The following is a 14,065-nucleotide window of genomic DNA, read 5'->3' as shown; positions in this document are numbered from 1 at the left end:
ACGTTAAAAATAGTATAGCACTGTATTTTATTCTAAAAATATATACTTGACTTCATTGATAAGCACTAAGCCTCTATCAGACGAGCTCACAGGAAGGCCTGTTTCCTCAAATCGTCACCGTTTTCACGAAGAGACACCAACTTCAATTTCAACGAAAATGTTTTGAGAAAAAAACGCGTTTAAAGTGGACTACTTCACAAATCCGTAAATTTCACTATCAAGATAACGAAATTTTTAATATTTTTTTACATATGTTTAAAGATAAAGCACTAAACAATCCAAACGAGTAATTTAAAAATCTATAAATCTATAGTAATTAATATTTATCAAAACTAACTTAAGCAAATAATATTTATCAATATTTTTTACGTCAGTTTTTTCTACAATTAAAACATCACTACCTACATTTAATATTGTATTATACTTATACTACATTGCTACTTATTTGAAATGAAACAATTAAAATTTATATTATCACAGTAACCTTAACATGCTCTTTGAATTAGTTTGTTTAATTATTTTTCACAGACCAGAAGTTTTATAAGGGTGAACACAGAATCAAGTGAAATGGAAGTTGGTGAACCACAGCCAAATCAAATGTAAAACAGACAGGCCAAACCAGTTACTTGTCGCAAAAATCAATTTTATTTATTAATACATTCCAGCATGTTTTGGCCATTGTCTCTTAAACAGGATTTACGACCAGTGACTGGTTTGATTTGTCTTTCCCACAAGTGCTTCATTCTGCATCATCAGAAAGCTGAAGTCAAGCAGTAAAGAAGTTCTTCCTGGTCAAAGTCATGTTCTCCAAATTTTTGCAAAAAGACACATAATATACTAAGTACTTTTAATAGAGCAAAAACCATAGAGAAATTTAATAGTAAGATGTGAAACATTGAGTGATGGAATTATTTGAGGCTGCTATTGCAAATCAGGATGAAACCTTATTATTACATAAGGGATAAGGATCTGGTAGCAATTCAGAAAAATGGATCAATTGAAAGTACTATTGTCTTATGAATAAAACTGTACACTGACGAATGCTGTTACCTACTTGAAATAAAATCATACCATATACTGTGTTGAGAAATATTACCATATATTATTAAGTTTTTTCTTTGTATAAACAGTTATCAACAACAGATTTATTTTATTTTTTTACATTGACTTTTTTGAATTGCATAGGATTGTATTTTATAATACAATATGAAGAGAATAAAATAACTCGACAGTACTTGCTGATGAGTGATAATGAATACAGCAGAATATTTTCTAATTTCTTTCAAATGTTTATGTTTATATAAAATGGATTGGGATTGAACTCTATACTCAGTAATATGTTTAAAGTTTAAACTGTAAATAACTGGTCTATCCTAATGTTTTAAAAAAGCATTTTCTATACCCATTGCTTAACAATGGGTATAACAAATTTGTTTTTTTGTAGCTTAGATCTTTAGTCTATTGATAGCTATGTCACCTACTAGAGAGGTAATGTTTTGATTGGTTAAACACTTTTGGTACTTGTGCATATAAGCTTGCAAATATGTATATAATTTTTCATTCCTGATGATGACATAATTAATGTCGAAAAAATTGAATCCCGACACAATGGCGTGCATACTTGGGGCTTTACATCTCCCTCATGTATTATACTATCTTATCTGAGATTATTCAGGGGACTTTCGGCTATTAAAATACATTGCCAAATTATGCTCATAACACTGTAGAAATAAGATATGTCCATTATCATGCATATATTCATTTAATGAATTTTAACAAGTCTTTGATACAGCAGGTACCATTTCTTATTCAGTTCAGAAAATGGAACATGCCAAATTCCCTGTGCTGTTTGTTTGTGAGCCAGCACAGGGAATTGAGCTTATTTTTAATATATAACTAAACGTAAATTCAACCCAAAAATGGCAGAGCTAAATAGGCCTATTTGAAGACAAATATTCAGTAAAATGTTTACAATAGCTAGGGCTTATATTTATCACCTTCTGTAAACCGTTTCAACCTAATCAGGGCGTTATAACACCGTAATAGGATGTTATAACGCCGTAATAGGGCATTATAATGCCCTAATAAAAATATTTTTTTTTACTGTTTGGCAGAAATCAGCCACCGTAGTTGCCAGTGGAGGAGCTGGCAGTCAAGGACCTGCCTGAGGGCAGAACACTAAAGAAGTTTTTAAGTTAACCGTTTTTGTAGCTTAAAAGTAATATTGAGGCAGTCGAATGGATTGAATATATTCTGAAAATACATTTTTCTTTGCTTCTAACTCATAGGCTGAACTTCTGCACTACATTGCTTTCAGCGTCCATCGCGCAACACGGCTAAACTGCGGAATTGTTGTGTAATGAAGCTTTCGCTTTTATGGTCTGGCGATCTTGCACTTGGCAACATCCGAAGAATAAAACAAAATTGAATAATAATAGTAAAAACATAATTTTTTAGACTTTTATTTTAGTTGTCGATTCCTAATATATGTAACTATGTCATATGTGAGTTTCATCCATGTTGTTGTAATGATTACTTTCTGAGTAATTATTCCATTTATTAACGAATACCTCAAAACGTTCGTCAAATTTAGCCTAGTCTCACCGAGGGGTAAACAGAAAATTCACAGACCTATTCGAGGCCCTTCACACCGGCGGAGGCGATGTCGCCACACTCTTGCACTTTTTTGGCCTAGCGCGCTCGCACATATGGTAACATCCGATGAGATGAGTATTATGTATTTGCCACGAAAAATACAAAGACATATGCACGCATACTAGGTTCTTTTACAACTCTATTGAACCCTGAAACTCAACACATTAACACAGTGAATAGTATAACAATGTGCTCGCCATGGAACCCAAACAGCATGAGAACGACAACGAATGTGACACAGCACGTCTGCTGATACGCGCGTTGTTTACACTTACGCGTTATGACTATAACCATAAACAACAATAACAACTCTGTAGTGCAGTACACTACAATGAGTTTAAAAATTGAATAGAAAATAGAAAGTTTCTTCGCTTTTTATTTTTGTTGTCAATTCCTAATATATGTAAATATGTCATATGTAATTATCATCCGTGTAGCTTTCATATTTTTGGCACAACAAAAATAAATGTAACCCAGACAGTGTATTAACACTCCAGCCGCCAAACACGGAGATCTCCATGTTTGCTAATGCAACGCTCGACCTCCAAACACGGAGATCTCCGTGTTTCAGGTTTTTGTACGGAATCCGATAGATGGGGTAATTACCAACATGTACTGACAATTTCAACACTATATTCAGTCTGGACCGTAAGTAGTTCGCTATTTGTTTGTTTACATTAGCGTTGTGCGGTATTGATTTACTTTCACGAAATCGCTATTATCTCAGCTTCGTTGTGCAAAATTACGTAATTCTCCAAAAGTGAGTCATTTTCATTTTACTGTTACGGGTCACCGATTGTGATTAGAATAAAATGTTTGGTACCATATTGTAAATCCCAACACAGTAAAGCTAACATGTTTGTAGTTCTTGTAGTGTTCACTACATGTCAATCTGATCACATACACACAATCAACGAGCTTTGGAAAAGTGTTAAAATTTGCTAAAATGTCTGGCAGTGGCTGATACTATTTTTTCAAAACGCTGGTGGTCAGAGTGTTAAGATAGCCTTTCTGCCTCCAGTTAGGGCGCCGCCAGCGTTTCAGCCAGGTCCAATGTAAACATTGGTAAGTGTTATATGGGAGACACTAAACATTGCAAGGGGGGGGGGGGGTCTATATGTAATTTTCGCTGTTTTATTGGCTATTGTCTCCAATGAAATCAATCACTTAACAAGTAGTCCTACCAGCTGTAATCTCAAGCTTTAGCTTCCGGTCCGATCTTCAATTCAAGGTTACTGGGATATCTTTTTAGCAGCACTCTGCATTGCCTACCACCGCTCCGAATTCGGAAAAAGAAAACGGATCAGCTGTTTGTAGCACCAGCGGCCTGACGAAATAGCCTAAAAACTATCAATTAAACTCGAAACTATGAAACTACTTAAAAAGGAATCTGTTTATTGTCAATGTACCTATAAATATAATAATATTACTATTGTTAATAGTAGCGCAGTTGCTTCACCTACCTTCAATTCCTATCTAAATGGTGTACTGTACTTTTCATTTGACACCACCACCAAGTTGAAATTAGTTAAGTTTGACCATGAGTTTGACAGATTCTAGCCGTGAGAGGGCGCATAGCGTGGGAAAGTTACGTTTGTGGAGGTCGTTTTTAAAACAAAACAAGGGATCAGTTTTTAGCTAACAAAAATGATTTGTGAAATTTTTAGTACTGTACAATAGGCTTACTGTAGCAGTAGTGTGTAGGGCCTAGACTGGAGTTCCAAGTTCTATGGCATGTAAAAAACGAAAACGAGAAGCTATTGACGAACAGGACGACGAAGAAGAAAGGTAGGCCTAGGTAGGTAGGGGCCTAGGTAGGCCTACCTAGGCCCTAGGCTAGGCCTAGGCTACCTACCCAGAGAGGCCTAGCCTAGGCTGTAGGAGGGCCTAGCCTAGGCTGTGGTTAAAACAACTACTACTAGCCTAGGCCCTTTCCTCCACCTGTCCGGAGTGAGCCAGCCAGCAAGGACCTCCAGCAAGAAGGGCTAGATTGGGGGGGGGGGTCGGTTGGGGTGTAGGCCTAGGCCTACGTCTGCCAAATAGACTAAAACACCAGGTTATACTAAATAGGCCTAGTAATACTTATGATCCCACCAGTTACCATGAATTTTAAGTTTGTTAAACTTGAAATTACGCTCGTTCTTGCCTGTTGTGCCTGGCCTCTAGCCTAGGCGTCCTTCAATTCAATTGGCCAATTGACATAAATAAAACTTTTTTTTTGCATTTCCTGGGCTATGGTCTTTTTATTATTACCTTTAGTAATAGTTTTAAGCCAAAACTAGGCCTAATATTTACTATATATCATCAGTATTAGGATATTAATCATTAAATTATTTGAATTGGCTAAAAACATATTACCTTTTAAGCCAAAACTAGGCCTAGTATTTATTATAATCATCAGTATTAGGATATTAGTCATTAAATTATTTGAATTGGCTGAAAACATAAAAAAATACAAAATGTGTTTCATACATCGCAGCCGAACTGGTTTGCGATAGGCATATACTCAAGCCAAGTATTTAGAAAGGAAGGAAAAAGAAATCAATCACATGTCCTTTAATCACACTTTACTATTTATATACATTTTTGCAGTGGTATTCTCAAGACATAATTTCATATATTTTACTTTTAGATATTTTTTAAATCCTGAGTCCGTAAGCCGTCATCTGTTTTGCTCAATCTGTCAGGAGGTGTTCATCAAACCACAGCGTGCACCCTGTGGTCATAGCTACTGCAAAAAGGTAAATTATTTAAATAAATTTGCATATTTTCAACACTACCATTTAATTCAGTGATGTATCTAGAGGTACGGTACCGTAAACTATAACGGCCAGATAGTAAATTAAGGCCTGCACCGGAAATATATTCTCCGCGCAAAAATTTGGCCTAGAAATCTGTCCGCGCTTTTTGGAAAATAAGGCCCGAAGGAGTTTAGATAACTGTCATGGAAGTATGATAAAAAAAAATTCTTGTGTATAATTGTGTTTAATAACAATATTTTCCTACTTTTTACCAGTGCATAACGTCATGGTTGAAGCACAAGAAAACCTGCCCAGAAGATAGGCAAGTACATATTATTAGCATCATATAGCAGTGGTGTATCTAGGGCACTCTTTAAAAAAAAACTCCCCCCTCCCCACCCTTCTTATTGAATGACCTCATATCACATTATGTTGTGAGCTAGCACCCCTCAATAAATCTGTCGAGACTCCCCCCCCCACCCTCAAACTTCACCTTCTTCCCCCATTTCCACAGATGATAGATACGCCACTGATATATAAGATATGTAGGATTTACCTATTTCATAATATTGAAAGAGTGTTGCTCTTACAGCTTACAGAACAAAGCTGACTTGAAGAGGCATTCTATGAACAGTACAGAACTGTAAAATTATACAGTAACAAGAAAATTAAGTAATTAAAAAAAAAAAGTAATCATGACAGTTTTTAATTTATCTGAATAAGTGTTTGATATTCTTTTCTAGGGTGCCCCTTCAACCTTTGCAGCTTCATAATGACTTCATCTTGGCAAACATCATAGGGGATCAGATGGTTGCATGCCCTTTTCGCAAAGCAGGATGCGATTTCATTGGTCAGCTTCAAAAGTTGGCCTCCCATAAAAAGTCCTGTGACTTTAACCCTGTCAACCTTCCTGAATTTATGTTCAAGGGGACAACAAGTAACCAGGTATTAACACCAGGTAAGGGCAACATGCAATATGCTTCTGTACAATTTAGTCTAGTCTCGAGATTTACAGAATGAATATTATGTACCGTTCATACATTTGATACTGTAACCTCTCTAATTTAAGCCCAGTGGGCTTAATCTCGAGACAAAGCCCTTCTCGAATTGAAGCCCCCTCTTTAGTTTGCAAAATTAGCCTCGAAAAGAAGCCCACCTCGAAAAGCAGACCATTGGCTTCTTTTCAGAATAGCTTGGGCTTCTTTTCGAGATAGTACAGTGCCTACACTGTATTTCAGAAAACATAATAAATTAAAAACAAGCTTGGTTTATACATTAGATGTTGATTTAATGCCAGTTAAATATACTCCATAATACAGATTGATGTTATAATGACCTTATTTATTGTTCAATTGTACAATTTCACAAAATTTACAGCATTTGTTTTGAAAAGAAGCCTCCCTCTTTACTTTGCAAAAGTAGTCTCGAAAAGAAGCCCATCTCAAAAAGTAGCCCATCTCGAAAAGAAGGTTCGCAAAAATGAGAAGTCCAGGGCTTCAGTTCGAGGTTTTACGGTATGGTCTCTGTGTTCATAATAAGAATACTAGAGTGCTACCCCAATGTATTCGATGTTCGAAATATGCAGAGCTGTGTATGTGTACCATATATGATGGCTGCTCTAGATTCAGCCAATCATAATTATGCTAAACATCGTTTCAATTGCGCCCTCAACTTAACATTAAAGTTTTGAATACAAATATGTTGAAACTCAAGCATTGCAGTGTTTTCACTTAGCCTCTTTTTGGCTACAACATTTTAATAATTTATTTATATTATTAATATAATTAAATAATAGTCGGAGGGCTTATTTATGGTTATAATATATGTATCATAACAAGATAGCGTTCTCCACGACTTCTGCGTGCAAGTTCTGTAATAACGCACTGTAGGCCGCCCTCTTGCAATTACAATTACTTTTAAACTTTGATATCTGATTTACATGCACATTTTGGAACAGCCACGGTAAAATCTAGGATGCCCTCTCTCAATTACAATTACTACACTCCTGCTGTGCCAAACCGCTTCCACATATATAAAGTAGTAAACAGTTTAATAATTTGAATGCCTGTGCAGTGATGGTGTGCTTGCTTTAGTTCTTCACTCTTTATCATCATTATCTTCTTGTATCACTTCCTATGACAGGGCCTAACAAGGATGGCAACAGCATACTTGGAGATGGTGAATCGCTACCCACGCCAGCCAAACCATCACTGAAGATGCGTCTATTCCACAATGGAGGGGGTCAGAGGGATTTATTACTTTCAATGTTTAATAACAAAGAAAATAAAAATACATGATCTATGTGGTGACTATAATAATGATGATGATTACAATTACCAAAACAGGGTTGTACACCCCTAGTTGTAGAAAATTAAGGGTGGGGTGACATTTTAAGGGTGGTTGTGTGGTAAGTGGGTTAATAATGGTTAAGTGGAGGACCATGAAATTAGCTTTAGACTGGGTGGAAAACTTCAAGTCTGGGTGGCCCCGCCCACCATTAGCCCCGCCCACCATAACTACATACTGTACAACAACAAATGTGGTAATAAATCAAACAAATAATAATGATTGAGACACTCAAATATCCTTATACATGGAAAATAATTTTTAATATTTTTACAAACATACATATCTCACAGTTTTCAAAATCAAAAGAATATATATAATTTTGAAATACAGTAGTTTGGATGTTAACCATTGGCATTCAAATGTTGCCATTATAAATCAAGTTAAAAAATACATTTTAAATATATATTTTACAAGATATATACTTAAATTTAATTTAAGTGTGAACACTGTAATTCATTACTTTAATGTGCTACAAAGTTGAAGCATTCAATGCCAGGAAAAAAAATCAATTGGTAATCAATTATTTGAATGTTACAATATCACACTTCAGAGTGTGTGATAACAAGAATTTATTAAGTACAAACATTGTGAAGCATATCACTAAACAAGTTAAATATTTCAAATCAATTTCAATGCAAGAATTATATGTGATCACTCATCAAATAGAGTGATATCTTTCATAAAGATACACCATCAAAAAAAGCGTCACATAAAATGTGATGGAACAGAGTTGAACACGTTCAACTGTTTTTGATACAATTTGATAATATGATATGACGTCACTGTACCCATATATGGGCACATCACATTCTTTGTCCACACTATCAAATTTGTATGATGTGCCCATATTTAGGCATGATGATGTCACATTACATATATTTGACACATGCAATGTAAATAGATAGTGCGGACAGGTCTTCAAGTTGTACTTCATCAAGTGTTATGCCCATCCACAGTGACATTTGAAAATCAGGGTTAAGATTTTCCAGGGGTGGCGCCAGGATTTGGGGCTTTGAGGTTTGTGACGAGAGCAAAGCGAACATGAAAATTTGGACAATTTAGGGGTTCCAAAGTGTTATATAATTGATTTAGAGTTAGAAAATACAGACAATTTTTTTTCTCCCCGACAAACTGTGGTTTTTTTCCCCTGGGGTGGGGGGTGGACAGTTCTAGGTCTTACCCCCTTTTTACTGAAGGCCTAGGCCTTTATGATTCATTGTCAACTACTACTCACATTATGTATTTTGGTTGGTAATACAGGACCATAAAACATGTGGACAGGAACATAACTTGATGAAATCTTAAAAAGTTGTGATAACATATGACATTGATATACATTATACAATGGCAAGATTGTAACTGTAAAACATTTTCAAGAAAAATATATGTAATAAATGAAGGGAATAAATTCAGCAGCTTTTAAAAACTTGTTTATAAAAACAAAAGTATTTAAACTTCTTTCAAGATAAAAGGTGTCTAAAATTGTTAATACTCTAATGTTACCTTGGGAAGGGAGTGGTGAAGAGAGTGGGGGATGAAGTGTGAGTAAGATTTCTGATTGTGTGGGTGGCCGTTAAAGCAAATATACTCTACTGCCTTTATTATACTGCTTTCAAGATCATGAGAACTTGTTGATGTTGGAGTAAGAGTTACTGTTTGAGTTCATGCCTATTCCTTGCTCCTGGCAAGAATGTACTTGCTTTGTTGAATAAATATCATTACTATCATTAAAACTATTAAGAGCCTTAATATTCCATGTGCTTTGTAACACAAAATAATTACAAAAAGTCACTGAAAAATCTTGTACTTCTCTTTAAATTTATGTGTGCTTTGCCAACACAAGGTTCGTGGATGAGTTATTATTTAATTTATCTTTGTGACAAAATATGGTCATAAAAACCAAACAAAGGAATAATGACCCAGGGTTAATGTATGGTATAATGATTTATTAATTATTAGGTCCTCATTAGCAGTCTTTGTTGAAAGTTGGTTGTATACAACAAGAAAAAACCCACTAATAAAGATTGTCAACGATTTGATCAGGGGAAGGGGCCCCTACTTAACAACCTAATTACTTTGATATCTCATGGGTGGCTAGCTCTGGAAGACTTGAATTCAAGTACATCACTGTCAGTCATAAATTTGATAGTGATCTATCAATAAATTTGATGGGTAGAATAGGGAGAGTTGTTATTTAAGATTTAACAGAGCTTTACAGTTATACAAGAGGCGGTTTAGTTTCCCAACCTCGAGGACGGGGTTTCAATCTCTCGCTGTGTATTTCGATTGTGTCCCTGAGCAAGGCACTTTCTCTGCACTGGGTAAATGGGTACCTGGTGGGGGTTGCCTGCTCCTGCGCTGATTACCAGCAACACTTGTTGACCCAATTATCAGGGAAAACAACTGTGCTTTATAACCTCAATGAAAAGGGGGATTATAAATGCACATGCCAGTACAGGAAAGGGGTGGGATAAAGATAAAGCAATTAAAGGCTCTGAATTCACTGCTGATAGATTGCATGCATTGAGAAACAAAATTAAATTACAGTACTATATAATCTTTACATTTATACACAATTACACTTACATTCAAATTTCAAATATAGTTTAAATATCATTTTAAATCTGTATAAAAATAAGCCTTAAATGTCATTTATATGGATGGATTTTTTTTTGCCGCTACAACTTCGGACATTACAAATTTTATTTAATTCATTTTTTATAAACTTTACTACTATTATGGTCAGGTATTTCAATTCACTTAAACCTGGTTTCGTTAAAATCGATACACTTTCGCTACGGTGTTTTCACAGCAATCGTACTGCGTAACTGTCCCGGATGCAATCGGGAAGGTCCCCTGATTCGACCGAACAATCAGCATCACCGAAAGCTTTCGGCAATAGTGTGTAGCGATTGCATGGAAACAAAGTTTTACTGCTTGCAGCATAATAGTATAAAGCTTTGTCCAGGTTATTAAATATTCTTTGACAAAAAAACTGTTGTATGCCCATATATGGTCATGATATCATGACAAATTTTGTTTATTTCAAATTTGGAATTAGAAATTTGGCTGGGCTCCTGTGGACCCGCAGCGGCAATAATACATCCATGTCCCCTTCCTCGCCTCGCTCTCATGTGAGGGTTATTTGAGGAGCCGAGTAATAAGAGCCGGATTTCAATGGGGGGTTTTTAGCAGACGAAGCAGGAACATTACCTCTTGGCCAAATGCTCTGTTCATCTACGCATGTACAGTATTGTCGCAAGTTTTTGTCAAATCAAATTTGATAGCCTGAACTAGGCTTAACAGTGGACGTGTAAAACTCCTGCAATACTTGACTGAAAACCATAAATACCCTAAATGCTCGAATAAGCGCTGCTGTGCTTATACAATTTTTGGAGGCTTCAGCGCAGCATTTATTCGAGAGCGGCGTTTATAAAAAATATTGGCGTGGCACCTTCCATGCCCAATTAATTGTTACCTATTTCATGTATTCTTGTAGTTCATAAAGAAATGCTTGTGTCTTCACTGTGTTATTTATTCAATTTAACACCGTCTAGGCCTTCATTGTATTTAAAACCCTGTTTCTCAAAGCATTCCATTACACACATGGTAATATATACTCTTGATTAAGTGCTACGGCGCTTAGCGAAAAAAAATTATGTTTGGCACACGCTTATTCGAGAGTGGCGCTTATTCGATCATCTACAGTATGTTAAACACAATAACCACTTTAATAATTCTAATTAAAAAACTTGAAACATTGTATTTATCCATTATATTACTGATTAATAATCTAACTTGGTGCTTTTTTTAACTTGCATATTTTTTACTGAATCTAGGAAGTGCTATGGGGTAACTGGTTTGGTGCTAACAATTGTTACCATTTTCACACCTAAACGTTAATAGACTGTAAAGTTATGGTAATTCATTCATCTATGTTGTACGATGTAGAAAACATCATGATGTGAAAAGTATTGGAAAAATTTTTTTACCACAGACTGTAATTATTAGGTTGTTGAATATTGATGGCAGGGAAATGGCAGAAGTTAAATATGGTGGTTACATAACGTGTCCTTCAATAATACCTTATGTTACCTAAAATTATAATCTTGCACATACTAATGGCCATTTTCTCGCACATGATGCCAAATTTTCTAAAAATTCTAAACCAAATTATTTGTTAAACAACACCACCAAAAAAAAAATGTTGGTTTTCTTGCTTAGCCAAGAATGAATACATCAAGGGCGTTATTTATCGGTTACCAATTTTCTGACATGTTGGCATCCTTACATGAACAAAAAAAAACATTAGTGTAGGCAGGGTGGTGCAAAAATTTAAAGTGCCACCAGGGGAAGATTTAGGAAGGGGGAATAAGGGATCCGCATTTTATTGGTTGGTAGCCCTATTATTATTAAATAGTGGCATTTATTCAAGAGAACAATATCTCTAACAAGCATTTTATTCCGGAACGACACTTATTATCCAGCAAACTGATCGACTGTTGCATAAGAACCAGTACAACTGCTGCCTTTTATGGAAATAATAACTAAATTTTATCATTAGATGGATTGAAAGTAAAGGAAGACCATTGAAGAAAAGAAGAGAAAGACGTGGAAAAGAAAATAAAAAAGAATGAGAATTAAGGATAAAGTTAGATGAGACAGACTTAGTGGGTTCTTATATCAATAACTGAAAAAAATATAATAAATACAGGTGATGAAAGATTCTTAAATAAAAAAGAAATGTAATATAAGAACTTTTGAACTATACCTATCAGTTTTAATGTTCTTGTTTACAATACAGTGATTCAGAGGCTATGGATAATTATATCACTAAATGAAATATTTTTCCAATAAACTCAGCCTTCACTAACAATCTTGGTAATCATCAAAGTTCATGCTAGAAGATTACAGAATTAAAACTTGGATGTCAACTTGATTCTTCTCTTGACAAGCATACGGAATAATAGGTACAGAGACAGACAACTGGTGATGGAAATCAAAATGGCTCTCAAAAACCATGAGAAATAAATTTTTTTCGAGGTGTAGACAGTATACAAGCACATTCTTGTAACTTCACAATTTACAATTAAACACACATGTTTCAAAATACAGTTTCAGCCTCTTTGGCCCTGAAAGGATACTGAGTAAAAACTACCAAATATGGAGTTTCTATATTGCATATAGGCCTGGCACAATTTGACCAGAAAAAACATCAATTTTTTTCATCCTGATCTTTCTCCGATGATTCATCTTTGTCTTAGCCTTCTGAGGCTTGTTCTGCAAGTAAGAATACGAATATGTGAAAGCATCTCAGATCTAATAACTATTCATGACCTTTTGCCATATAGTAAGCAGCTAATTTGCATGCAGGTGGTGGACTGTTAATGTGCTTGCAGGTGAAAAACCGAGATGGCCATGAGGTGGTGATGAAAACAAAGCAACTCTGAAGTTCCCAAAAAGAAAAAAAAAAAAGTTCCCAAAAAAAAAAAAAAAAAAAAACCACACCAGAATAGAAAACCATGAGAACAAATGAAGATAAACAAAATTGCATTCAACAACTTAGTGTGCCTGCTACTAGGGTGAACTAAAGAAACCAAAAGAACCAGAACATAGTATCATGCATGCATGCAAAACCAGAATATCAGTATCATGCACTTACTAACCAAAAACAGTTAGTTTAAACTTTTTATGTAAGTATAAAAAACTAGGTTACAATTTGATTTTGTTAAATACTGTCATTTGTAAAGTTAGGAACTTAAAAATCAATTAAAAAAAGCTTTAAGCTGGGGTTTCAGAATGAGAGGGGTCGGAAGGAGGATGAACAGTATTACAAAAGCTTTACTTTGCCTATTGGAATACCTGTGGTAGAGTCAAACTGTAATGAATTAAGTATTGTATTTGCAATCTTGCACTTGTGCTTAAAGTAGGCTGGAAAATCTGGGTCGTCGGATTGGCAATGTTTTTTTAACTACTGACCTACGCTGCTTAATTTTAGGGTCCAGCAATTATCACCACTCCAATCATGTATTTTGGTTGATAATATGGTAATCATGAGGCTAAAACCCTGGTTAAGATATCAACAGGGATGGCGCCAGCATTTCCCGGACAGGTGGTCCAATTTCCCCAACAGGTTGGGGCTGGCAAAAAAACCAGAATAAGGTTTGTCACTTCTAGATGCCCAAATATGGGACCCTCGGCGTGCAGTCCCTGCCTTAGAAAAGATTCCTAATTAATTTTTCCCAACAGATTTAACCACAACTACCCAACGGCTGGGCCCAGACATGCTGGCGCAACCCCTGGATATCAAATTAATTATT

The 14,065-nt window shown here is 35.4% G+C and overlaps 2 protein-coding genes across 3 annotated transcripts in view; one reads left to right on the top strand and one right to left on the bottom strand.

Annotated features, from left to right (window-relative positions):
• The window catches only part of LOC117110014 (caspase recruitment domain-containing protein 11-like), a 56,390-nt gene extending 52,208 nt beyond the window's left edge, over positions 1 to 4,182 (bottom strand). For both annotated transcript variants that reach the window (XM_033252560.1, XM_033252561.1), the window contains exon 1: positions 4,119 to 4,182. The gene's annotated coding sequence lies outside the window, so the exon portion shown is untranslated. The remainder of the gene's footprint in view (positions 1 to 4,118) is intronic.
• Positions 4,183 to 4,237: 55 nt separating this feature from the next.
• Positions 4,238 to 9,171, top strand: LOC117110015 (E3 ubiquitin-protein ligase NRDP1-like). Its single transcript, XM_033252563.1, has 5 exons — positions 4,238 to 4,443; positions 5,288 to 5,396; positions 5,672 to 5,718; positions 6,140 to 6,354; positions 7,539 to 9,171. The coding sequence occupies exons 1-5, from the start codon at positions 4,385 to 4,387 to the stop codon at positions 7,691 to 7,693; spliced, it is 585 nt and encodes a 194-aa protein (XP_033108454.1). The 5' UTR covers positions 4,238 to 4,384; the 3' UTR covers positions 7,694 to 9,171.
• The last annotated feature ends 4,894 nt before the right edge of the window (positions 9,172 to 14,065 follow it).

Source organism: Anneissia japonica, unplaced genomic scaffold (genome assembly GCF_011630105.1).
Source record: "Anneissia japonica isolate Jap-2015-1 unplaced genomic scaffold, ASM1163010v1 scaffold4031_len268452_cov156, whole genome shotgun sequence".
NCBI lineage: Eukaryota > Metazoa > Echinodermata > Crinoidea > Comatulida > Comatulidae > Anneissia > Anneissia japonica.
Note: the sequence above shows the minus strand (reverse complement) of the source record. Positions and strands in the feature narration are given on the sequence as shown.